This window comes from Rhinolophus ferrumequinum, chromosome 18 (assembly GCF_004115265.2).
Source record: "Rhinolophus ferrumequinum isolate MPI-CBG mRhiFer1 chromosome 18, mRhiFer1_v1.p, whole genome shotgun sequence".
In the NCBI taxonomy this organism is placed as follows: Eukaryota; Metazoa; Chordata; class Mammalia; order Chiroptera; family Rhinolophidae; genus Rhinolophus; species Rhinolophus ferrumequinum.
This window is the reverse complement of record NC_046301.1, coordinates 23,260,257-23,285,592: the sequence shown is the minus strand read 5'-3', so window position 1 is coordinate 23,285,592 and position 25,336 is coordinate 23,260,257. Positions and strand designations below refer to the sequence as shown.

At 41.6% G+C, this 25,336-nt stretch overlaps 1 protein-coding gene across 1 annotated transcript in view; it reads left to right on the top strand.

The window, feature by feature from the left end:
- The first annotated feature begins 507 nt into the window (after positions 1–507).
- Positions 508–25,336, top strand: part of GATB (glutamyl-tRNA amidotransferase subunit B) — an 81,757-nt gene continuing 56,928 nt past the window's right edge. Inside the window, exons 1-2 of the mRNA XM_033133928.1 lie at positions 508–713; positions 2,845–2,995. Of these exons, the coding sequence (XP_032989819.1) occupies positions 538–713; positions 2,845–2,995 (327 nt within the window). The 5' untranslated portion in view covers positions 508–537. The remainder of the gene's footprint in view (positions 714–2,844; positions 2,996–25,336) is intronic.

The window sequence follows — 25,336 nt, the reverse complement described above, 5'->3', positions numbered from 1 at the left end:
GTGAGCATAGAGGCTATAAACTGTCTTGCTCACTGCTGCATCCCCAGTGCCTAAGAACTGTGCCTGGCATATAGGAAGCATGCAAATAAGTATTTGTTGCATTGATACACAAATTGGTGTGTGGAATGCGAGAGTAGATGGAGAAAATAACTGAGTGGGCCTGGGGGTTCAGGGAATCATCAGGGGAGCTCAAAAGGTTAACTAGAGTATAAAATCCCGGCCAGATTCCTCAGCTTCGGACCTCCCATACCACCTGCTCTTACTCAAACTCATACACAAGCTCACAGCCACAAACCTCTCCAACTCCCCGCTAGGAGGAGTCACACCGACCGACCCGGAAACCGTCCTACGCTCTCCTCTATTTCTCCTTCCCTCCTCCCCGCCAGGGTTCCGGCAGCCTTCGATTCTCAGTGCTCACCGGGAATAGTAGTCTTCCGGTGGGAGCTTCTAGCGCTTTATCCATTTCCAGAACTACGCTTCCCAGAGAGCCTCGCGCCAGAGGGTGGCTGTGTCACCTGACCAGGACTTGCCGGCACAATGGCGGCGCCCGTGCTGTGCCGTTTATGGTCTGGAAGGCGTTGGGCTTTAGCCTACATTAACCGCGGATCTCGCCACGGAGCAGGGACTCCGACTGGGTCCAGGTCCAGCGGGAAAAGGGAACAGAGCTCAGTGGTTCAGCAGCCCCTCATCACGGCCGAGAAGCCGAGGAAAGGGTATATTTCATACCATTACTCCCCACTTAAGTGTGAGGTGGAAGAACTGCGGGACTGGGGAGATAGGCGTAGATGGTTCAGGCCACTACATCGCAACCTTCAGTTTATGTGTTTTGAAGAGGGGGGGTGTTGTCGGGCTGTAACTTGCAGCCCTTGAAGCACACAACTGGCCCTCTGTCAACCCGCCCTCACGCATAAACCACTCTCTTCAAGAAGGCAGATATATTGGGAAACACGCAGGTATGAAATCGCACGTGTTTTCTTGAATCGAAAGCCACACAGACGAGAGTGGATTCAGTCAGCTACTAATAGCACCAGCAGTGGGGTCGGTGAAACTAGAAGCCGGATCTTACTTAGCTGACATGTATTTAGCGCTACAATGGGCCAGCAGTGTTCTAAAGGTAGAATGGTGGTGGCTTAATGTCATTAGTCAGAAAATACCACCTATTTGTGGAGGCATTTCATGTTGAACATTTGTATCTAGACCTAAGAGGATGCAGCCAATACAAGAAATCGTCCTTCTGGTTGTGTAGAGAGTTTTGCTTATTTTGTTAGATATCTTCAGAACAGCTGTTTATACTTCATTATATAAAACTTAGTTTTCTTTTTAAATACACTTGTCCAATATTGTGTTTTTCCTTTGACATAGTTAGATTGGCATTACTTTTGCTTTTCAGTTGGAGGAACAGAAGGAAAATGTCCAGAAGCATTCAGTTTCTATTCTTTTCATAAATTAGATCATCTCACTGTGAATTGAAAGTATTTTTTTCTCCCATGTAGTGCAACTGCAAAAATACTTTGGATAATTTTTTCGTGAATGCCAAATTTCTAATAAACTCATCGTTTAATTCCTCTAAATTACAAGCTGTGCTTCCAAACTTTAAAAAGGAATCAATCTCACAATACTATAAATATAGAACTTCATGTGTTGAAAGGATTGAAAGAAAATCCAATACATGTAAATAAAAATCTAGATACCGTGTTTCCCTGAAAATAAGACCTACCCCGAAAATAAGCCCCAGTTAAGATCTCAGCAAGACGGACACATTTAGTACGTTACGACGATATTCTAGAAGAAGATGACATGACTGTGATTGAATAAATGTGGATTGTACATGAAAAAATAAGACATCTCCTGAAAATAAGCCATAATGGAGCAAAAATTAATATAAGACCTGGTCTTATTTTCGGGGAAACACGGTAATATAGAAAATTGCTTGGGAGAACAGCAAGATAGGAACAGACAAAATGTGGGGACAGTATGTATAAACAGGCCGTCTACAAGTTGTCTGGGATACGTGGGTTTCAGAGGGACACTTGTAAGAACCTGGAGAGACCTGTGTATGGAATGTTCACAGAGACCCAATAGAAGTGGCCACATAAAAGGGATTATTACAGTGTTTAATAGCTTCTTAGATTTAATAGCAGTCAAGGCTAAACAAGCAAAGGAATCTGAAACTAGATCTTGGGAATTGAAAGTGATTTGGGGTACCAAAAAAATGCCACATCTGATGGTTTAATGTTTTCCTTTACACAGTTTCCAGAAGAATATCATTTAGTAGTGATCAGTTATATCTGTGTCACTCTGGTCATTTTACCCACTGTTATAAAATGAATTCAAAATATGACAATTGTCCTTCCTTTTCAAATATTTATCATTATTTGTGCAACTATTTATCATTATTTCTAGTAGTAGAATCCTGATGTTATAATAATTCTAAAAATTTTCACAAGATCAGCTTTCTTCATTTACTGAGTGATTAATTGATAAAGGACAGTTGATTTAGAAAAGGCTGCTTTTCACTGGTCAGCCAGCAATCGCTACCTGATACCCATTTCAAAAGTGTTTTAGATGCCAAATTCTTCCTTTCTCTATCACCTTCCTGTTTGTACAGTGAACTCGCCTTATGCCATGTTGTACATGAATTTTATTTTACCAGTCTTGTAGGTGTTCATTATGAATTTTTTTTATTTAGTCGCCAATACAATATGACACATTTTTTAATGGAAGGGTGTAACATTTTAGTAAGTTGAAAACACGAATAGGAAATTAACATTTGTGGTTTAGGCTCATAGATAGAAATTTATGTATGGTGACAGATCTAACTACTTCTTGTATCTTTCTCTTTAGTGAACACAAATGGGCAGCTGTGGTAGGTTTGGAAATTCATGCCCAGATTTCCTCCAACTCTAAACTTTTCTCTGGATCTCAAGTCCACTTTGCAGCACCTCCAAATTCTTTGGTATCTTTTTTTGATGCATCTCTGCCTGGAACTTTGCCGGTAAGGTTTTTATTTCATCCTATTTTCATTAGAAAATACTTGTTTTATTGAACATAGATAATGATTTCCTTATTTTATTATCTTGGCACAGCTCTTAAGAAATACTTGTTAAGGGAATTTTGGATGAAATGGGTGGACTAAATGTTTTCTAAAGACCCATCCCTATAATTCTGTTTCTAAGCCCAAACATCATCTGACGTTGGTCATACATTTATTCACTCATTTCACACACATTATAGAATGTCTACTAAATACCAGACACTGTGATATAAACTGGAAAATAAAGATGAGTGATGATCCTTGCCTGTGGGTTCACAGACTAGTGGGGGAGATGTGTCTTATAAACAGTGCTGTGTGATTACTTCTGTGAAGGTAACATGCAGAGAGCACGGCTTTGGAACCCAGAGGAGGGACACCTAATTAAGTAAGAGAAGGATAGTTGTGAGAAATTGGGGTAGGGGTGTGGTTGGTTAAGGGAAGAGTGTTGGAAGAGGTGGGGTCTGAGCTGTCTGAGAAGCCAGGTGGAAGGAAGTTAGGCAGGTAAATGAAGGAGGAGGAAGAGTCTAGTCAAAGGAAACAGCAGATATCCCACATAACAGTGTAAGGTTGATAATGATTGTGGTTATTGACAATTAAAAGTCCAAATGGAGAAGTAAGTCAATCACAATATGCGTTAACTAGTTGTTTATCTACTCATTTTCAGTTAAACTCAAGGACCGACTGTGTCCAGTGTACTCATCAGCAAGATGTTTTACTATATATTTTCCTTTAGTTGGTGGAATTTTGAAGAAAGGAATGGAAGGAACAATGTGACTTTGTGCTAATAAATGGCTCCAGACTTGTCCAGGACAGAGAGTATCAACTGGATGTGGTGTTTCCTGCCGTCCTTGGAGGAAGGTGTATATATAGTGGTGATGAGGGAGTGGGAGGATTGTCATGGGTGAATTCCAGACTCTCTAACATTGAAATACAACTGGAAGCTGGTTGAACTGAGCACTGGCAGGCTTGCAGGGGCAGAGGTTTACTTTTCTGAGAGTCACTGCCCAGTGTGGAAGGTTATGGGCCGTGTTTCCAATGTGCCTGCTGTACCCGGGGCTTGAATTGTACTGGGGCAGTGTCTCTAGCTCATAACTTTTTCCTTGTGCTTTTTATCATGGAGGACCCCCATCGGTGCAAACAATATCTAAGGTCACCTTTATTTGCTATTGGGTGATGGGGAAGACAAGTGTAAGGGTGTCTGTCTGCCCTTCCCTCCCTCCTGCTTACAGCGTCTTTATATGGAGAGATTGTTTTTGTTTGAAGAGACAGTTTTTCACTTATAAATGTGTGAGTTCATTTTTGGGCAGAGACTCAGCTTTCATAGAAATAAAGTAATATCTATTCAGACAAATGAAATGGAAAGCAGTTCATCACAACACCGTTCCTTTTTCCTTCTGAGTGCAAAACATTAGTTTTCACATGATAGTTCATTATCAAGAGACTGGATATAACCTCTAAGTTCTTTGTAGGTTTTTCCAGCTGGGAATGTAGTATCTAGCAAGGTATTTATTATAGTTCACATTTAGAAACAGATCTGTTTTCAGATAGATAAGCTCTTCAGTTGTGGCTAAACGTGGTCAAATATTAGAGACAATTCAAAATAACTGAAATGTCGACATGCTTTGAAAGAATTCTGGCTATGCACCAAAGAAAGGACTTGCCAGTGATACCCATATCAATCCATGTTAATAAAGCAGGGAAGGTGTTTGGGATATTGGAGCATCGAGAGCTTGGCGTACATCAAGTGACACTCAAAGGCTAGAATTCCAATTTTGCTTAAGCTGGGATTTGTTTTTCCTCTTCAGAGCCTACAGCACTCATGGTTCGAGTAGCCTAAAGGGTTATTCTCTCAACAGAGCTAATCTGCCTCTTTTCAGAAGTGTTTCTGTCTTTAAAAGACCTATTTTAGTATGTGAGCAAAATTATACCAAAACTACCAGAATACAACATTGTCATTCCCATACCATTTTAAAACCCTATGATTTACCTATATAGAGATTTAAGATATACTGACACATTTAAACAGTTGTCCTTCTCTAAGCCCTGTGGAGATGGTGTATTGATATTCTGATATTCTGACTCTTCATTTGGTTTATTTTGTACATAAAATGGTGACCAGTTATCAGATACACTGGTAAGAAGACAGAAAAAGGCAGCCCAAAGAATCTATGTTACAGTGTAAAGTCTGTAGACCAAATTTGGTCTGTATGTAATTTTATTTGCCCTGCTGGCCCATTAAAGAGAAAATATGATCATGTGTGTATCTTTTTTTAGGCATTTGATTCTCCCTCTCTCTGTGTCTTCAGTCACTCAACTGACATATATTGGATACCGACCATGGGCCAGCCATCATACTGGCTCTAGTGACACAGCTTTAAACAAGGTAGAAGACAGACATGGATCTTGCCCTCATGGAGCATGGACCATAAGCTGGCAATTGCAGTACCTTTTAATAAACATGTTAGCCGTGGAAATATAGGCGCTCTGGAGCGCATAGGAGGGGCATTCAACACAGGTAGAAGGAATTTGCAAAAGTGGCCAAATAAAAAGTGGATAGGATGTACAAAGATCAGAAGAAAAACAGGACAGGACCTGCTCTAGGAACTGAAGTCCCATGCATTTTAGCATAGAACTTGAATATGGTCACGGCAAGAGGTGAGGCTGATGTGAGAAGCATAGTTTGTACCATATACGCATACGCCCTGCTAAGGAGTGTGGATCCCATTTACAAGGAGAATGCAGGGTCAGAAACTCCAAGGAAGGGTGTTTTGAGAAGGAGGGAATACAACAGTGTCATGTTACTGAGAAGTCAAATACGTTTGAGGCCTAGGAAGTGTCCATTGGATTTATCAGTGGGTACCCTTTGCAAGTACCATTTCAGTGGAGTGCTGGGCATAGAGGTAAGTGACAGTAAACTGAGAAATTTGAGGGTGCTGAGAAAGAGGTGAGAGTGTGGACAAGTGCTTCAAGAAGTTTGGCTATGAAGGAAGAGACGAGTAGGTGAAAGGAGACATAGAATCAAGGGGAAAATTTTTATTCATCCCGATTTCCTTAATACTGAAGAGACTTGAGAATGTTTAAATGCTGATGAGTTATAGTCAACGGTAATGTACACTTCAAAATGTTTTAAGAGGGTAGATCTTATGTTAAGTGTTCTTACCGCAATAACATTAAAAACAAACAAACAAAAAAAAAACTTTTTAAATACTGATGAGAAGGAACCAGTGGAGAAAGAGCAGTTAAAAAGGCATTTGATTAATATGGCAAATTGAACATATGCATTTAATCAGTATATTCCCCCACCCAAAGAAACCCTGCTAAAATAATGGCAAAAGAATTTAAAAGTCATAAACCTCTAAGAGAATAGGAGAGGAGACCGGAATGCTTGAGAGATGGTAGATGGAGGAGGCCTGAGTTAGCAAAGCAGGGTTCACTATTACCTAAAAAGGGACAGAAAGCCTGCAGAAAGAGACACTAGTGAGAAATGAGATAGATGGTGTGCCCGATGCAGAGTAGTTAGACCTAAGGTCCTCTCCCTGACCCTTTACGGCTGCTTCACCCCTGTAGAAATCTATCGGTTTGGGAGAAATTCAGCTGGTGACATACTCTCCCTGGATACCCCAGGCAGAGCAAAAGGCACTGGTGTCAGACAGTTTCTGAATTCCAGGGCCTGCCCAGTCCTTTTCCCTGCCCTGTTTGAGCAGCTCAAGTGATCTGATACGTCCATCTCTCCTCTTCCCTTCCTCCCCCAAGCTGGAATCTGTGGGAACTTGTTCAGAGATTACATGTCCCTAGAAGGAAGAATTTGGAGGAAGGGGTGGTTGTTTCTCAGTAAAAATGCTACCTGGTCACCTGACTGTCCTAGAGTGAAGGTCACCAGTCAACAAGCCCTGTATATTGATATAGAACTTTTAATCAATATTTTATTACCTTGCTTTAAATTATAAATTGACAGCCAAAAATCACGAGGCATTTGAGGAAATTCTCCAACAGAGTGGACAAAAATAAAAAGAAAACTATAAGAGGCAACAACAGATAATGCACATGGTAAAAGAATACTTTTAAAAAGTAAAAGATTTTATAAGTCTCCTCTGAGTGGTAAGAAATAAGAACATTGAAATAAGAGCATGATGCTACTTTATAAATCAGGAAGGCCAGATGGCTCAGTTGGTTAGAGCGTGAGCTCTCAACAACAAGGTTGCTGGTTCAATTCCTGCATGGGATGGTGGTCTGCGCCCCCTGCAACTAGAGGTTTAAAACGGCGACTGGACTTGGAGCTGAGCTGTGCCCTTCACAACTAGACTGAAGGACAACGACTTGGAGCTGATGGGCCCTGGAGAAGCACACTGTCCCCCAACATTCCCCAATAAAATTTATTTTATTTAAAAAAATAACATGCCATTATTTGGAGAAAGAAATGATAGCTTAGCAACAAATCAGAAAATAGCAATGGAACCAAAAAAAATGAACAATCAGAATTAAAATGAGCTCTTAGAAATTAAAATTATGATGTCCCCCAAAATCCAAAGAGTTAGAAGACGAAATCAAGAAAGTCTTCTAGAAAGTATAATACACATGCAAAGAATTGCACAATAAGGGGGAAAAAAGAAAATGAGAGGATCAATCTAAGATGTCCAACATCTAATTAATAGGAATTCCAGAAGAGAGAAAATAGAAAAAAGGAAACTATCAAATAACACAGATTACTTTCCCAGAACTGAAGGACACACATCCTCAGACAGAAAGGGCCTGCCAGTGCAATGAGTATAAATAGTCTCCCAGGCAGGCAGGCACGTCATTGTGAAGTGTAGGAACGCCTGGGATAAAGATAAGATACTAGAACTTAAAAAGAAGAAAGGAAAGGTCACATGCAAAGGACAGGGAGTCAGAAAGGCATTAGACATCTTAAAAGCGGCACTTAAAGCTAGAAGAGAATGGAACAGTGTCTTAAAAAACCTTAGGAAAAAAAGTCATTCTAACCTAGAATTCTGTACCCAGCACTATAAATCAAATGTGACAGTAAAATAATGACATTTTCAGACAGACAGGTTCTGAAAAAATGGGAACCATTATGGGAGCCTACAGGTGTAATGTAGAGGTTCCAGCTTGCCAGCTCTGCAGCAGGCCCAGAGGGCCGGATGGGAGAGGAGGAAGCACGGCTCTAGAGCAGAGAGGTATCAAGAGAAAAAGGGAGGTGGGGTGGGCACAGCAGATATCTAATGTTTACGTAGAAAAGAGATTTTACATATAAACTGGAGTCTTTGAGAATAGTAAGCAATAGGTAATAACAAATGAAACAAATGATAAAATGAAAGAGACCTGTTAACTCCAGGAAAAACTAAACGTTCAAGAAAGGAAATACAGTCATAGTATATACTTAACAGCTCAGCACTGATACATATTTATGTAATAATAAAAGAAGCACCAACTACTGATTTAACAAAAACCGATTGTAACTGGGATATGGGGAAACAAAAAATGAAATCCTTACCCTACCATAATTAGAAGTCGTGTTCTAAATTGATAAAGCAAGGAAAAAGTAATACAAGAACATAAGAACATGCTTTAGGAACATTTTTGGCCACAGATTAGGGGAGGCCCTAATTCTCCTTTCAGGCCCTAAATTGGTTGATTAATTTTGTTTTTTGGCTGTTATTTCTTTTTGTTTTTTATTTTTAAAATAAAGTAACGAATGAAAGATTTAGAACTCACACGACAGATTATTAGTCAAAGGGTTTTCAACAAAGTTTTTTTTTAATTTTAAGTAATAACCAAATATTACCTCTGGCAGTGCCTCAGCCTTCTGCTTGTGAAATTTCTTTTTTGTTTCCAGAGTCCAAACAGTGACAGACTCATGCCCCTTCTCCCCGCCCCCCCCCACAGCCCCCCCACACACCTGTAACCCCCACCCTTAGCCTGCTCTTACTGGGAATAGGCTCATCCACGTTCTGGATCGTTCACACTCAAGCTCATACAGGTGGTGGGAGTTCCTGCTTCCCCTGGAAGTGAAATGACCTACCGACCTCACTTTTTGGACTCAGTCATTCATGGAGTTGCACTTAGGCCATGACATATTTTGTTCTTGAATAGAAATACTCATATAATAAAGTAGCAAGCTTATGAGTAAGTCCTTATGAGACAGAGTAAGATACAGAAGTATTGCAAAATAGCCCACCTTGTAGCTTACATAAATCATCTCTGGGAAGGCAGTGGTCCAGGTATGGTGGCTCCGTGTGCACCGAACAAGAGCACTGTGTCATTGGGACAGTGTATCAAGGCTGTGTTTTTCCCAGATTAAGGAAGGATTGTCACAATGCAAGTGACCAGAACCATTGGCCAGCAGGTGGATGGATTTTCCAAAGGGTTCCTGGCACAGCATATTATTTAAAGTAGGAAGGTAAATACCAGATAAGACAGCTCAAAGACCTCAAGGCGCTTGCTGCCAGGGAACAGGACTGGCCGGGGAGGGTGGTGAGAACGTCTGCTTTTCACTATCAATCATTTCAAGATACATAACTGTAATATTTTGTTCAACAGTTAAATGTAGGTTTAAACGAATAACATACGGGGGAAAGGAAATTATTAATAGAATCAGGTTCCTGAGAAAGCAGGAGTAGTCCTGCAGGGAGACAGCTCTCCCACTACAGCCTCAGGGAAGATGAGCCCCTCTGCTCATGGGTTAGAACAGCCTTTAGGTGGGCTCGTAGAAGATTGCGGAAGCTCCCATCTGATTTCTTCGTTTTTTAGCAAATAGTGTTTCTTACAACTCACTCTCCTTTTTGGCGCTCTTTCCCGCCCATGTTAGCATTGCTTGCATTCTGCGTCTGTGGGTGGTGTCCTTTCTTGGTTTTCCTGTGCCTCCAATCATTTCTGTTTCTCCCTCGCTCTTGAAGGATAGTATAGAATTCTAAGTTGACAGTTATTTCCCCTCAGCACTTGAAGACATGATTCCATTGTCCTCAGGCATCTATTACTGCTCATGAGAAGTCTGCATCCTTTGTAGGTAATCTGTTTTTTTTCTCTCTGATAGCTTTACACAAGACATGTCAGGTGTGGATTTGTTTTGATTTATTCCACCCAGTACTCAATGTGCTTTTTCCACCTGAAGACTCTAGATTGGACTGTGGAGGTATCTCTGTGAGATGAATTCATCTCTGCCAGGGCCACTGAGCTTTATTGAACAGTTTCTGTGTTAATTTCTTCAGCCCCCAACTGTCACACAGGTTAGATAGTGGCTACATTCAAGCCCCACACCCAAGCCAGGCACAGGGCCAGGGGCTCTGATTTCTCAAGCGTTTTTTTTCACCCGTGGCCTGGGGCGGGTGGCCTCCTCTATATCAGCTTCCTCGCTTGGTTGGCAGAAGGTTTTCTGACTGCACCAGGAGTTTGTGGCTCCCCAGGTACCCACCCCTGTGGCTCACAGCCTTGATTTCCGCTCTTGAGGTGCTTTAAATCTCCAACATGGTGTCTCTTCGACCTCGTTAACAATAATGGGTAGCAGTAAAATCAACTTGACATTTACCGAGTGCCTTGCTATGTGCCAGGTGCTGTTCAGGTGCTTTCCTTTATATGTGTTAACTTATTTTAACCTCGTTAACAGCTCTATGAGGTGATTCCTATTATTATCCCAATAGAAAGAAAGTGGAGAAGCCGGGATTCAAATCCGGTACAGGCGTACCTCATTTCATTATGCTCTTGCTTTATTGCGCATCACAGAGGCTGCGTTTTTTTTTTTACAAATTGAGAGGCCAAGACCCTCCCCTAGCACTGCTTGCTTCGTTGCCGTGGCTCCAGAAGGGAACCTGCAGTGTCTCCGAGGTATGCCCGCGGCCTGGCCTATAAGCTGGTCCTTCCTCCTGCAGTTCCCTGGGTGATAGACGACTTGAAACCCCTCTACTCCTGCGAGCCCCAGGAGACTTCCGTGATCCCCAGTTTTGCTTTTGAGCTTGGCTGTGTGTGTATTTGTAAATATGCATGTATACATATCTGGGTTTTTAGATATAATACTCATTTTCATCCCCTCTCTCTACCCCGCCCCCATTCTGATTAGCGACCCTTTTTCTGAATGTTTCCTAGGACCACAGGCATTTTATCTTCTTGTTTTACCTTTAGTTTTAGAATTGTGTGGAATCCCATCATAAATCTTCAGATTGAAAAGGTCATTCAGCACATTTTCCTGCTTAGAAGCAGGATTACAGCTAAACTAAGAACAGCTTTCTTGGTTTTTGTAGCAGGGATTCAGCCTTATTCGTTATTTTGACCTAAAAAAAAAAAACACAAAAAACCTCTTGCTCTGGCACAGAATTTTTTTAAATTTATTAAATAAGTATTTGCATGCAAAACTATAGACAGGTTCCTAGGCTATTTGCTTAGAGTTGGTTATTTTTTATCAATGTCATTCTGGTTTCTTTTCTTTCAATACTTTGTATATGGATGTGAAATAGGAAGAAAAATAGGAAAGAAAATATATTAATTTGATCAAATGTCATAGGATTTACAAGTCCGTTTCATAATTTGTTCGTGTTTCCAGTAATGGTGAGGTTTCAGCAAGACTCCAGTTTGTTTGAAATTTATGCAAGTGCAAACCTTCTGTGTTCTTTTCTCCCCCTCCCCCCCTCCTCTCCCCCAACCCCCTTTCACTCCCCTTCACCCCCTCCTCACCCCCCATCACCCCCATTTCATCCCCTCTCCCCTTATCTCCCTTCCTCCCCTACTTGAAAGGCTCACCCCTCTGGGTGCTAATCCCTATGCAGGAGAAAGCGAAGAGAACATTGTTGCTGATGCCCCTACAGGCTGGTAGTTTGCTCAGCTGTGACCAGCAGACAAATTCTGATAATTTCAGGCTGTTGACACAATTAAATTAATTAGAAACTAGTGACTCTGCCCTTGTTTTGCTTGTCTGAAAGCTCTTGCCTGCACCTAACACGGAATCCCTCCTAACCATGAATGCTGCTTATTTCCAGAACTGGAGAAAGGGCTCTAAAAGCTGTGTGCCATACACATATGCCAGAATAGTCTCCTCTTTTCTCAGCATCGGCCTGTCTTAAAAGCGTTCTGGGCTTTTCCCTATCAAAGATGTTTAGAATGGGCCCTGGCAAGCTATGGAATGAAAACAAACGTTTCCCTCATTTTTAGAAAACTTTTTTTTTTTTAATTCACAAGAGTATATATACCACTGTTAGCAAGGAGAAGGGGAATAAAGAAGGGAAAAAATATGATGTGACTAAATCTGATGTGATGCCTGCCCTCTGGGAACTAACAAGCGATGCAGATACTGTGCTTTATGGTGGAGATTCCTTCTTGAGCACTTCTGCAGATTGCACCATTTCTTACCCCTTAAATGATAATGTGAATGCTTTGGAAAGTACTTAGATTAATTTGTGTTTTAAATTTCTTATGACAGATTTATTTAAGCTAGGTACAATATTCTGGCTCTCTGAACACAGCAGATACTGACAATAACTTTTGTTTCCAAGGACCTAATAGACTTAGAAATACTTGGATGGTTGTAGAGAACATCATGCTGAAATGCTTTCCTGACCCTTAATTCTCAGCATTATTATAAAAGTTGTTTTTAACTCAAAGCTTCTACGTGAAATAGAAATTCAAGAAAACAGCAATGAGGGAAAGTGTTTAAATGCATGCATTTATAATCAGATCTATATTTACCAGTCTGTCTTTTCACACTTAGGTGATGTTTCGTTATTTGACTAAGAAGACAAAATGTGACCGTTTTTCTATTAAAATTTTTTTCCATTTCAATGATTTGCTTTAATGCAATCTGTAGAACTTATAATTGCATTGTGTTCTGAGTCTTGTAGTCACTCGCAGAGACACTTTTATGTAGTTTTCTTTCATCCCTTTGTAGGGTGGGTTGTTCAGTGGTAAGGGCTTTGCCCCGTGACCCTTGCCACTTTAAAAGAGGTTTGTCTGTGAGCTCATACACACAAATGTGGGACGGTTCCCTTTCAGCTCTTAAGCTCTTCTGATGGTCCTTACTTGCCTTATGATGTCAGTAACTGGATATTTCCCGTGAACTCAGGTGACTCATGACGATGATGGACTTTCACAGTCAGTAGGCAGCATGACCTTCCCTTCCCCTCATGTGGGAAGCCTTCGCCTCCTTGCCTGCTACTGACTATTCCAGCTTTCAGTTGATCCTTGAAAGCCTCCCTCTTCGCAAACATCTTCACTTTCCCCACCTCTCGGCCTGTCTTACACTCACTATTCCCCACATGAGATCTAACTATTAATTATAATGCTTCTACTTTGTATCAGTCCGTAGTGGTTTCACACAGTTGATGGACCATCCTTTTATGTGTGTTGTTTATAGGGATATGATTATAGGGTTCTAAAAAGCAGCTCATGGATCTTTTCTTGGGCCACTTGATGGTATAATATACATGTAACTCCTTTAAGAAAGATTTTTCTATGTAATTGCACATACTTACATGCACAGGCATGAGGAGTCTAAAGCCCTTTTGATATTTTTTAACCTCTTTACAGGAATCTTTCTAAAATGCACTTTCTACTTTTCTGCCTTTACATAGGGTAACCTTTTCTTGGTTACTCAAGATTATCAGCACCATGATTTATGGCTCAGTGTTGTACTGCAGTGGAGCCTTCGAGGGTAATTGAGGTGTGGAAAGCTATCTGACCCGACTGTAAATGGTTAATGGCAGCCACTCTTTTCTGTTTTCATGTTCCAGTCTTTTTCCTTGTGACTACAGCCATCTGCCCTTCACCTTTCTTAAGCTACTGTCAGTATATTTGATTCTAGGAACCTCTTGCTCATTTTTCACTTCTGAATGATTATTCTTATCTGCTCTAGCCCAGAAAGACAGATTATCATATTTGTTAATGTAAATAACACCGCTCTGAGTAGAGACCTCTGCTACAAAGTGAAGTACATGGATGGTAGGAAAAGCCACTTAACTTTTCGAAGTCAGGAACCATGTGAGAGGAGAGTAGGAAGAAGTCCTGGACATTGTTTCCATTTAGTCCTTTTACTTTACAGATGTGAGAACTGCTGTGTGACTTCCCATAGTCATGCAAGTACTTCATGTCCCAGGTTAGAACGTTGTGTTTCTTCCTCCCAGTTGATGCTCAGCTTCCGGTCTGTGCCCCATCATAGCTGGAGTTGCTGGAGGTCTGATATATGTGGGTGCTATTGTTTTGCAAGTATAGATATGTGTGTGTGTGTATATCTTGCAAAACATTAATACTATTAAATGTATATGTAATATGTTTATAGATGTACATCCACATGCTTGTAGACATAAAGGCATTGACACTGATTGTACGTATGCATTGTTTATTACAGTAACCACTGGGTGAGAGATCTAGATGTGGAGAGAGAGGAAAGAGGAAAAGAGTGCTAATTCGGAAAAGAAATGGGCCAAAAGAAGATCCAACTTAATTAGCCTCCAGTCCAGTGCTCCGGGCATTGCATTTCCCCAGACGCACCATTCAGAGAGCAGCCCTGACTGTGAGCAGCTTTCAGCTCTACATATGACGATGCAAATAGTGATCATAAGGGAAAATTGTTTTAGGATCTTTTCTCTGTGCTTCATGTGGGAAATTTTCTCTACGCTTTCTTCTTGTTCACTAATTCTCTCTTTGTAGGTCTACTCTGCTCTTTAACAGACTGTTTCCCCGAAAATAAACGTAGCCAATCAGCTCTAATGCGTCTTTTGGAGCAAAAATTAACATAAGATCCGGGTTATTATATAAGACCCGGTTCTTATAGAAAAATAAGATTGGCCTTATATAGTTTTTGCTCCAAAAGACGCATTAGAGCTGATGTTCCGGCTAGGTCTTATTTTCGGGGAAGGAAACACGGTATCCATTGAGTTTTTTATTTCACTGAGAATATCTCTCATTTATAGAAAGTCTGTTTTTTAAATCTCTCCTGTCTTTTTGGAAATATCTTGTTCTTTTTTCATGTATTCAGTTCTTTATTTCTTTAATAATTTTAAATCTATTTATTTTACAGTCGGTTGCTCAGTAATTCTATTGCCTGAAGTTCTCGGGCCATGCTGTTCTGCTTCTTGTGTGCCTGCTGATTCTGGCTAATGGCACATGGTCTCTCTTATGTATTATAATTTTGAATTATGAAATCATGTTTGACAGGGCTTTATTAGTGGGAATCTTGTGGCTCGATGAGTGTGTGTCTCTCCAAAGGGATTTTATATTGGCTTTTGCCAGATGCCCCAGGTCAAAGCCAGGGCCATTTTTCAAGTTCATTCATTGTTTCACTTAGCTTGGGGGTTCCTGAACCACGACTTAGGAAACTTGAACCCCAAGCCTGCCTGAGAGCAGACTTAAGAAAATCAGTTCTTAGAGAAGACTTTTTTTGTTTTGTTTTAACCTAAAGTCTGGGCTGAGACTTGACTAAGATTGCAGCCTTGCAGAATGTGGCCGTGTAGCTGGGGCTTCGGCCCAGGCTGTAAATGTGGATGACTCAGAGACTCAGAATGCGTTAGCAAAGGCGTCTTTACACCTCTCTGGCTTCCTTTGCTCTGTCGCCATGGTATCCCTCCCTTCTAATTGCAGTTCTTCTCTGTTGTGTTGTGTTATGTTGCAGTTCTGCACACCAGCTGAGGCTGAGAGCTGTACACATCCCAGCTCATTTGATCTGTCCTCTTGTCACAGACACAGATCAAGTGATTGAGCTCTTTCCAAATTCCCCCGAGTTTTGCAGAGTTGCACACTCTCACCCATTGCCTTTAAAAGCTATCATTTCCAAAAAAAAAAAAAAAAAAAAATGTTATCCTTAATGAATCATTCCCTTCCCTCTGTGTGGAAGTGAAGATGCCATCTCGTTACTGTCAGGGAACTCTAAAAAGCAATAGGATGGAATGAAGAAGAGCAGCTGGCTGTTGGGGGAGGAGCCCATGGCGAGCCTCAGGGACCTGGTCTGGCCGCCTTTCTCAGTGACTCCCCTGGGCCTGCAGAGTGCCTCTCTGACCTGGCCCTGTGCTTCCTTCCTGGTGAGAGAACGTTTCTAGGCAGCATGCTCATCTCCCTAGAGAATCCTTCCCGAGGAAGAAACCTTGAGTACATGTTTGGAAAGGGTTTTTCTCACATTTCCGCATCCCCTCCTGCAGGCTTGTGTTCCCCTCAAAATACGTGCTTGTTCAGGAGACTGAGCACAATAACAATGGGCCGTGTTTGAGGAGAGAGTGCTATACTTAGAACTCTTGACTCTTTACATGAATTGGACACACCCAAAATTCTGTAAAACTAGAAAGTGAGGTGGGACTGTGTAGAAAATAAAATACAAACATATTACCAAAGACGCCCAGGAGGATGGAAGCTTAGGGGTCTTGTGTTGATATAAATATGTAGTAGTTAAAAAAATTACCTAACGGTGTTCTGTGACACTGTGTTTGTCTCTGACATTCAGGCAGTTCATACAGGCTTTGTTGGGGTGATTTATACTAGAAGCCTATAATAAAAATGCAGCCTGAAATCATGCAGCTGGGTACCATTCATTTTTCTTTCATGGACAGTTTCAGAACTTAAAAAGCTACAGAGGACCTGGAAAAGCTCTTCCCTCACAGGAAGTGTATGCCTGGCCATGGCAGCGGGCCCTCTTGGGTTTCTTCTGCTTTGCAGAGTCATTGGTGAGGCTCTGGGGGTTTCTAGATTGGTTTTATGAGGACTAGAAAAGACTTTCCAGGAAGATGTTGTGCGGTTTTAAGGAGTCAATAAAAACAATACTCCCTTTCCCTCTTGAGCCAGACCCAATTGAGAAATCAGCATAGAAGTCAGACAGATGGAGATGAACATATCCGCTTTATTACCAGTAATAGCTTGATTGAAAAATGTAACTTGATACATAGCAAATGGCTTCTAGTACTTTCTACCTGAGTTGAACTCAGCTCCCCAAAACTGTAGGCCTTCCACTTGGACAATGCTTGGCGTGGGGCCAGAGTAGAACAGAATATACCAGCTCTGTGAGCGTGCTGATCAAAAAGCCCTCACGTAGGCTGTGTTCGGATGATTTATATTAGAGGCCTGTGGTAAAAATGCACAGCCCAGGGGCCGACACCTGTGTGCTCATTCCTTTTCCCAAAGTTACTAGTCAGAAAATTCACTCCTCTTTGGGGGACAAAAGAAACATGGAAACATGGGGGCAGGAAAGTGGAGCATGCCCCGTGGTGCTCTCGAAGGCATGAACCAGTTCCACTGCGTCTGCGTTGTGCCCGGGGGTAGATGTGAGGCACTCTTTTTGGGTGGGTTCTGTGGAATTCTTTTCTCCACACCACAAGTATATACACTGGTCATCTGAGGCCACTGGGATGGGCCTTTCTTACTTAGTCATTTTCTTATGTATTGTCGGCTTCACATTTAGTATCATGGCAGAGGTGGGTGGGGGCGAGCGGGGAGGAGGAGTTGGCTATTCTCTTCACTACAGCGTCTTGGGGAATTTTTTTCTTTAGCTCTTTTTAAAATCTTGGCAGGGTTAGAAAGTCACTTTGCCATTGGCACCCCAGAGATGACGCGCGTAGGCTTGGTGATGTTGGCACAGTTAGTGTAGTCAGGCGGGGCTCCTGTGAGGCACATTCTGTTACTCGTGGCACACGGTTCTTGCTAGTGAGTCTCCACGTTTCCCAGCCTCCCACCACTGGTCGCGTCCTTATTATAAGGCCTGAGTCTGGGGCAGGAGCGTAAGTGGGAATCAAAAAACAGTAGTGTTGCCAGGAGGCTTGAAAGTATTCTGATCCAAATTTTGGTGCATGACTCTCCCTTCACAAGTATAAAAGCAGGAAGCTAATCAATCGGGTCTCTGTCATGCTCTGCAGCTTTCGTAGGAGATGCAGATGGGCAGTCATACACGATTGTCAAGTGTCTTCAATTTTCGGCGATATTTGCCGACTCATAGGCCAGCCCAGTGAGCAAGGTCAGGGGCTCCCACCCCAATTGATAGGAGAAGAAACCGAGAGCCTTACTGACTTGTCCAAGGACACAGGGAGGTCAGGGCCCAGTTAATACAAGAAGCGAGAATTGCCTTGTTCCGATTCTCGGCAGGGAGCACCAGACTGTGCTCCCCTCTGCTGTGGGTGCTAATTGTTCATTTCTGACAGAACACATGGAATTTTTCCTTTTGAGCAGGTTGTAAACATTTAAGATGCCTGCAGTCACAACCTTTGTTTACTTACCGCCACCAGCTAGTATCTTATTTATCTTATTGCTTGTTCTCATCCATGTTTGAGTCTATGCAGAGAAGTTAAATGTATACGGAATCACTTCATAAACTCTCAAGTGGCATGTGAACATCATTTGATATTATTATGATAGTCATAGTCTTCACTTTGCATCAGTAAAATATAATTACAGATACTTCCATTTCATAGTTGGGCAGGGAGTGTTACTTGTGTAACTAACACTCACCTGAAATAACTTAAAATGGCACATAGCACAGCATGAGTCACGTTAACACAAAGTTCTCAGTCATAGATGTCTTTCAGAGAAGCACAAATTGAGAAATTACATGTATGTTCACATAGTGAGGCGACAGAATGGAAGCATTAACAGGAAACAAGGTACATAGACAACTTTGGGGGAAGATAAAAGTATTTACTAAAATAGATATAATTGGGGAAAATTAATTTTTACCAGGTAAAAGAACCAATCGTCCTTTCGTATTCTTGATTATATAGACATAGATAGATATAGATGTGTGTGTGTATCTGTGTGTATGCACGCGTGGGCAGATAGCTGTATGCTGGAGATACATATATATATATTACAGAACTCCCTGTTAACAGATTTTTTTCACCTGTTACTAAGAGAGTTGCAGCATACTTTACCTACACAAGGGGACTTACTATGTCTCATCACTTAATAATGGCATAAGAAAGTTTTAGATAGATATAGTAGATAGAATATTTCCTTTTTCCACAACGGATTTTCAGCAACTGTGAATGGAAACTTACGATCCATATGTATGGTTTTACGAGTTAGCATCAGTTTACATAGCTCCAGCCTGCAGTGGGCTCTCTCTCCCCCTCACGCGTATAACATCTCACCTTCCTCTCAGGTATAAGAGTTATCTACTCCTTTCTCTCCCCCCCACACTTTTTATGTTGAAAACATTCAAACTTACAGAAAGTTGAAAGAATAGTACAATGAACATCCGTCTCCCGTGTAGGTTGTTTTTTCCTTTTGGATGATCTATTTGAGAGTAAGTTGCAGACGTCATGGCACTTCATCCCTGAATATTTCAGCCTCTCTCTCCTAGGGACAAAAACTTTCTCTTATATGATCACTGTATACTTACCACACTCAAGAAGCTAACATTGATACGACACTGTATCTAAGACACAGTTCATATTCAAGTTTCCACATTTGTCTCAGTATTGTCCTTTATTTTCTTCTCCCCAGTCAGGATCCAATCTAAGGACAGGCATTGCATTTAGTTGTCATGACTCTTCAGTCTCTTTTCTTTTTTTTTTTTTCTTTCCTTTTCCTCTTTCCATGTCTCCCTCCCTCTTTCCATGTCTCCCTCCCTCCTTCCCTTCCCTCCCCGGACATTGACATTTTTTTAAAGCCTAGGCCAGTTCTTTTAGCTACTCTTGAAGAACATAATTAAGGAAATAGGGGGTTTTGCTCTAGGAAAGTTTGGCTTTTTTCTTTTTCCTTTTAACCTCCATGATTCCATGGCTTGCCATGAAGCCTCTACCAAGATGCCCTATTCCTGTTGGATGCATAAAGTTAAGATCATTTTTCTTCCCAAAAACCTAGGTTCTGATAGAGTCTTCAAAGGGTTGTCACCTCAGGACATTCCTGGGACTGACGACATAGCAGGAGCGCGTTTGACAGAGTGGCATGTGTCTCTAGGAATTTACTTTTGACATTCACAGGCCTCGGCCCACCAAATTCTCTCTCCATACCAATAGTGACTGCCTAGCTAGGCTTTCTTAGAGTTCCATTGGTTCAGACCAGTTGCTTCATTTCTTTGGCAATAATCGAATCTTTCAACTTAATACTCATCTTTTATATAAAGATGAAAGTAGATCTCATTTGGAATCATGAGAGCTTTTCATCCATGAAATTGATATTTCTTATCATTATCACTGATTACTCTTGAAGTTTCAGTAATATGAAATGGTTTGTCATTCCATTGCATCTCCAGGTGTGGTCTTGTGAGTAAATTTTAGGATCGGTTAGAAGAGACTTGGCAGTTTTGGTGTGGGGGCAACCTAAAATGAATGGGTTTGAATGCTTTAGCTTTTTCAATAGTAACATGCCTTTCTAAAAGCTATGAACAAGAGGAAGACAAATATTCAGAGTAAAGGAGGGGGAAGTTTGTTTCTGTTCAAGATCCTGACCCCATCCCAAAGTTTCATTCAAAAAGTATTCAAAAGCACAATGATTTTTTTTTTAAAACTCGATTCCCAAGTCTACTCCATGCCTTCATGCATCTCTTCTCCACAGACTCGCTTTGAGTTTCAGAAGTATCTGCTATCTCAGAAGACGGAGTCATAGAAGTGTGGTAGGCAACAATGAGATGGGAGTAAAAATTGGCTCAATTAACTAGTTTATAACTGATCAACTTGTTAAAACATAGTGTTTTTCACTTCAGAATGAGAGCTTTTTCTAGCAAGCGTACAGCGTTATCCAGGAAAATTTTGCTTCACTATAAAACAGAAAATGAAGTAATATAAGCTTCGTGAGACATTAAGAAATATGATCTCTGTTCCACTAGAGAGAACACTAATTATCACAAAAGGTGTTGTTTATCATTTAAGGGGGAAATATTATGTTGATATAACACATAATTTCAGCATCTGTTGTTCCTTACTTTGGATTGTAAATCCAGACTAATGGATCTGTGGAGCTGTTTAGACCTTTCTCGTTAGATTCCATTGCTTCCTAGAAAAGTTTGCTTATGAAAGATTCAATTGAGATGGGCATTTTGCATTTAATACTACTTCTGTTCTGAAACGAGTATTTACTAAATGTCTACCAGGCCTTGAGTAATTTTATTTAACTCACAAAACAGTCCTGTAAAATAACTAGTTTTTTCCTTAACAGATAAGGAAACCGAGGCCGAGAGTGGTTAGGTAATTTGCGTAAGGTCGTACAGATAATAAGAGAGATGAGATTGAGACTCTGGTGTTTCTAACTTAGTTTTGCCCTAGTTTGTCAGTGAGTGAAAGTCTTCTTGGAGAGCAGGTGAATTGCCGGTGAGTAACGCCAAATTAGTAACTGTTAGGAGTGGTGTGGGAAGAGGAATAGAGACAGGTTAACCTGCACACCCAAGCTTTTCTACTGGCTGCCAGCCGCTCTCAAACCTTCCTCCCTAACTTGGTAACTGGCCCAGTATGAGGCTCCACAAATGAACTCTATAGTCTTTGGGCCATTGGCCTCCAACCCCAAAGTGAAGTCCCGGCAAACCAGGCTATGCCCTGTGAGAACTCTTTTTACTGGGATAGAAGCAGGGCCAGAGCTGCCAAGGCCACGGGCTTTTCCTTTTCCCTACAAGCACAGAGATGAATGTCTGATTTAGTATTCCAGTGGTCCATGGAAAAGCAAGAGAGATTGTGCCGGTGCCAAAGGCCTGAAAAGCTGCCCTTCCCAGCCCTCCCTGGTGGTGGCCGTGGGCACAGCCCCAGCGCACCTGACCTTGCCAAGTAGGCAGAGGCAGGAGGAGAACGGAATCCCAGATGAGGAAACTGGACCTTCTGACACTTTGGACCAAGGAAATATCCTTGTCCTTCATTCTGACCAGTCCTGGGTAGTAGAATTGGTGCAAGAGGCCTGGGAACCGAGAGAAGCATTAGAGCTAAAGAAGGGCTGAAACTGCCAAACTGTCCTCTTCTTTTGAACAAGAATTGTTTCCTGTGAAATGGATATTTGATTTTTTTCCCTCCATTGTGAAAGAGATTTAAACAAAAGAGAAAATGTAGCATTTCTCCTTTTCCCTACATAATACCCATGTTTAGACACAAAGAACATACATATTTATGTGGGTATATCTATATAAATATTTAATATCTGCTTAAACTGGTAACTTTTTATGGTAAAATTCCACTTAAAAATGATCTTAACTGACCAGTGTTAGCAAGCTTAATTATCATAGCTCAAGAGTGTGCGTATTAGTTTTGGGTGATGATAAAAGAGCTCAGTGGTGAGAAGGCTGTGGGGGAGCGATTTTCTCTACCATAATGGAAAATGGAAATTTATCTATGTGGTAACTTTTGCTTTGAATACGAATCAGAGGGAGTTCATGCTTTGAGATAAATTTATGGTTAGTAGTTAGGCTGTTTTACTGCCTTATTTTTACTTAATAAATCTTAATTGCTTTCTCTTCATACATTAAAGCATTCACCGTGCTGTATCTTAATCGTCAGATTTGTAAAATATAGCATTCGTTTCACAGAATAATTGTCATTTGGACTTTCTGTAAAACATCACCTTGTAGTCTTTTTTTTAATGCTCCAGAGGAATTGCTGACTGGATTTTCAGAGAGCACGCTAGTCTTGTCCTGTTACCTCAGTTTCCTGAGGAGCTGCTGATCCCCATTGGGGTAACTTTGGGTATCACAGTACCGTGGGCTCACCAGCTGAGGGTAAAGTAGGAAGGGGAGGAAAATGGTGTGAATTACAGACTATTTTGAGAGACATGCAGTTTTATTTCTTTGAAGTACATCACAAGATATTTCCTGGGATAGGTCCCAATGGCTGACTTTAGTGAATAGATTTATTTGTAACTAACAGAATTTCACATAATATGTTAACATGTTAGGGAATATTTTATTGACTTAAGTAGGTTATGCAATCTTTTTTATTCTGTAATTTGCTTAGCAAATCCTTTCCTAATAGTTAATGTAGACTTAGAGTTCAGTTCAACCCAAGTAGAGTTATCACAAGTGCTCCTTAAAAGTTAGTAGCATTTCATAAGTCTTGGCTCCCAGTATGTGAAAAAGTAGTCCACAGAATGTTCATTTGTATGTTGGACAGACTTGAGAGTGGCATCGTTTTTCTGTTTAGCTCTTTATCAACAGAAAAAGCCAGAGAAGTGAGTATAAAAATGTATGTGTTTGCTGTGCAGTCATGGCCTAAATGTCCTCACATCCACGCCTCACGATTCCCCTGCTCTTCCAGGTATTGGGGTTGGGGGAGCAGGGCTGCTCCCCGCAGGCTGCAGTTCCTAGTGCCTCGGTCAGCTGGCTTCTGACGGGTTAGGCCAATGGCAGGCGCTGATGAAAGACTCGAAGTGGGAGGAAAGAAGCTACAGGATGTTTCTCCGTTCCTTTCTTCTCCCGGCAACATCTCTGGTAGTGGATGGGTCCTGTCCGGGAGACAGAGCCACCATGTTTCCAGCATCCTCTGGGTGACCCATTCCCAGGCTCTAGTGACACTGCTTCTCTCGGCCCCCCTCCCTCCACACTGAGCTGGCATGGCTTCCTGCTGCTGAGAATCTCCTAAGTTGCCTCACGTGCCCTCTGGCATCTCAGCTCTTCCATCACCTGTGGAGTAAAGTCTCTGCATTAAATGGGTTCTATTTTATACAGTGAGGGTGGTTTTGTTTTTCTTGACACATATATTTTATAGAACCATTTTGCTTTTATTTCATAATGAAGCTTATGGATGTTGTTGATGAAGGGAATGTTAAATTATTCATTACCTCAGTTAATGTTTACTCAGCTTCGTATTGCAAGTAGATAATGGGGCAAAGAAGCATAAGATAAAATGGCTCGACTGCCCTCAGGAAGCTCCGTCTAGGTGGGGAGACAGTGCTCTACCAGAGTGTATGGGAGCTGAGAAGAAGGCCCAACAGACTAGGGTAGTGGCAGGACATCCAAGAGTCTTGCGGGTACTAAGATCTTGCTCAAGTGGATGAAGAAGAAGGGCATTACCAGGAGACGCAGCAGTTTGTACAAAAGTATGTCACATGCATGGTTGCATCGGGGTCTTTGGGTTTGGAGCCATGGAGGAAGAGGGAGCTGGAAGGTAGTCAGGGGCTAAGTCACCAAAGGCAGTGGAGACTCCACCACGCTCTTGCCCTGTATCCTTTTAGTGATGAGGAGCAGTGAGGAAGATTCTAAGTAGGGGAATTATCTGAACACATTTATCCTTTAGGAAGGTCACTCCTGAGTGTGTATGGAGGAGAGATTAGAGGAGTAAGCGTGGAGACAGAGAACCCGAGCTAGGTGTTTAGTTGGTTGGACGGGGTGATGTTTGAATAGGAGCCTGAATTAAACCAGAGGATTTGGGAGGAGAGGAAAAGTCAAGATATGCTAAGAAAATAGAATGTGTAGAACTCGGTGATTTTTCTTTTTCATTAAAGATGTTTTGGGAGTTGTCCTTATACGTGATTCGTGATACTCAGAGGTCAGGAAATGTTTGGTTAGGCTTAATAAGTCTTAAATCTAGAAAACTGTTTCTCAAGTTGGGGTCACGGTGTGTCCTTGGAGGTCTCATACACGTTTCTGGGTTGTTTATGCTGCCTTTTCCTCTGGATGTACTTTAGTTTCTAAACAGGTTATGGTTACAGCACTAGCACTACTCATGTTTTACAAACAAGCCAAACAAGTGGTTCTTTTTAAAAACCACGCACCATTCCTCACCCCCATTTCCTGTTCTGGCCATGATCTGCCCGCTCGCTCTGACTGCTAGTCATGAAATTTGTTGACTGTCTCCTGCCTCTACCTGTCATACCTTCCTTGTCTTCTGATTAAATACAAGAATGAGCCTCTTTACTTATTCAGTAAGTCTTTTTATGGGTGCTGTGTCTAGGGCTATCTGAAGTCTAGCCATCACACACGCCCCTGCTGATGGAGAAAGCCTGTGTCGATCCACTCAGTATCAAACCCCCACATGCCAAAGGCGGGATTGAATGCTTCACAAAGTTAAAAGAATACGGTGCTTGTCCTCAAGGAGCTCAACATCTGAAAGCAAACCTATAGAGATAGAAAGTGGCGAGAAGAAACTGTTAGGGACAAAATCTGCCTTCGCTTTTCTACAGCAGGATTTAGTTTGAGTTGCTGCTCTGGAGTTATGGCCAGATGTTAGTAGCAGTCTTGCTAACACACGCACTTTGTAGTCTTTGGAGGTTTAAGACAGAGTGTGGTAGGTGAGAGCCTGGCTTCTGGAGGGTTTAACCTCCTGGTTCTGCCTCTTACTGTCCATGTCACCTTGGTCCAATCACTTAATCTCCATGATCCCCTTCATTAGCTGTAAGATGAGGATCAAACAGAGTCGGGTCCTAGGACGGGTGAGAGGATGAAACGGCAAATGTGTGTGATGTGCATAGCACACCTCAGACACGGTGCAGCGCACGATACCT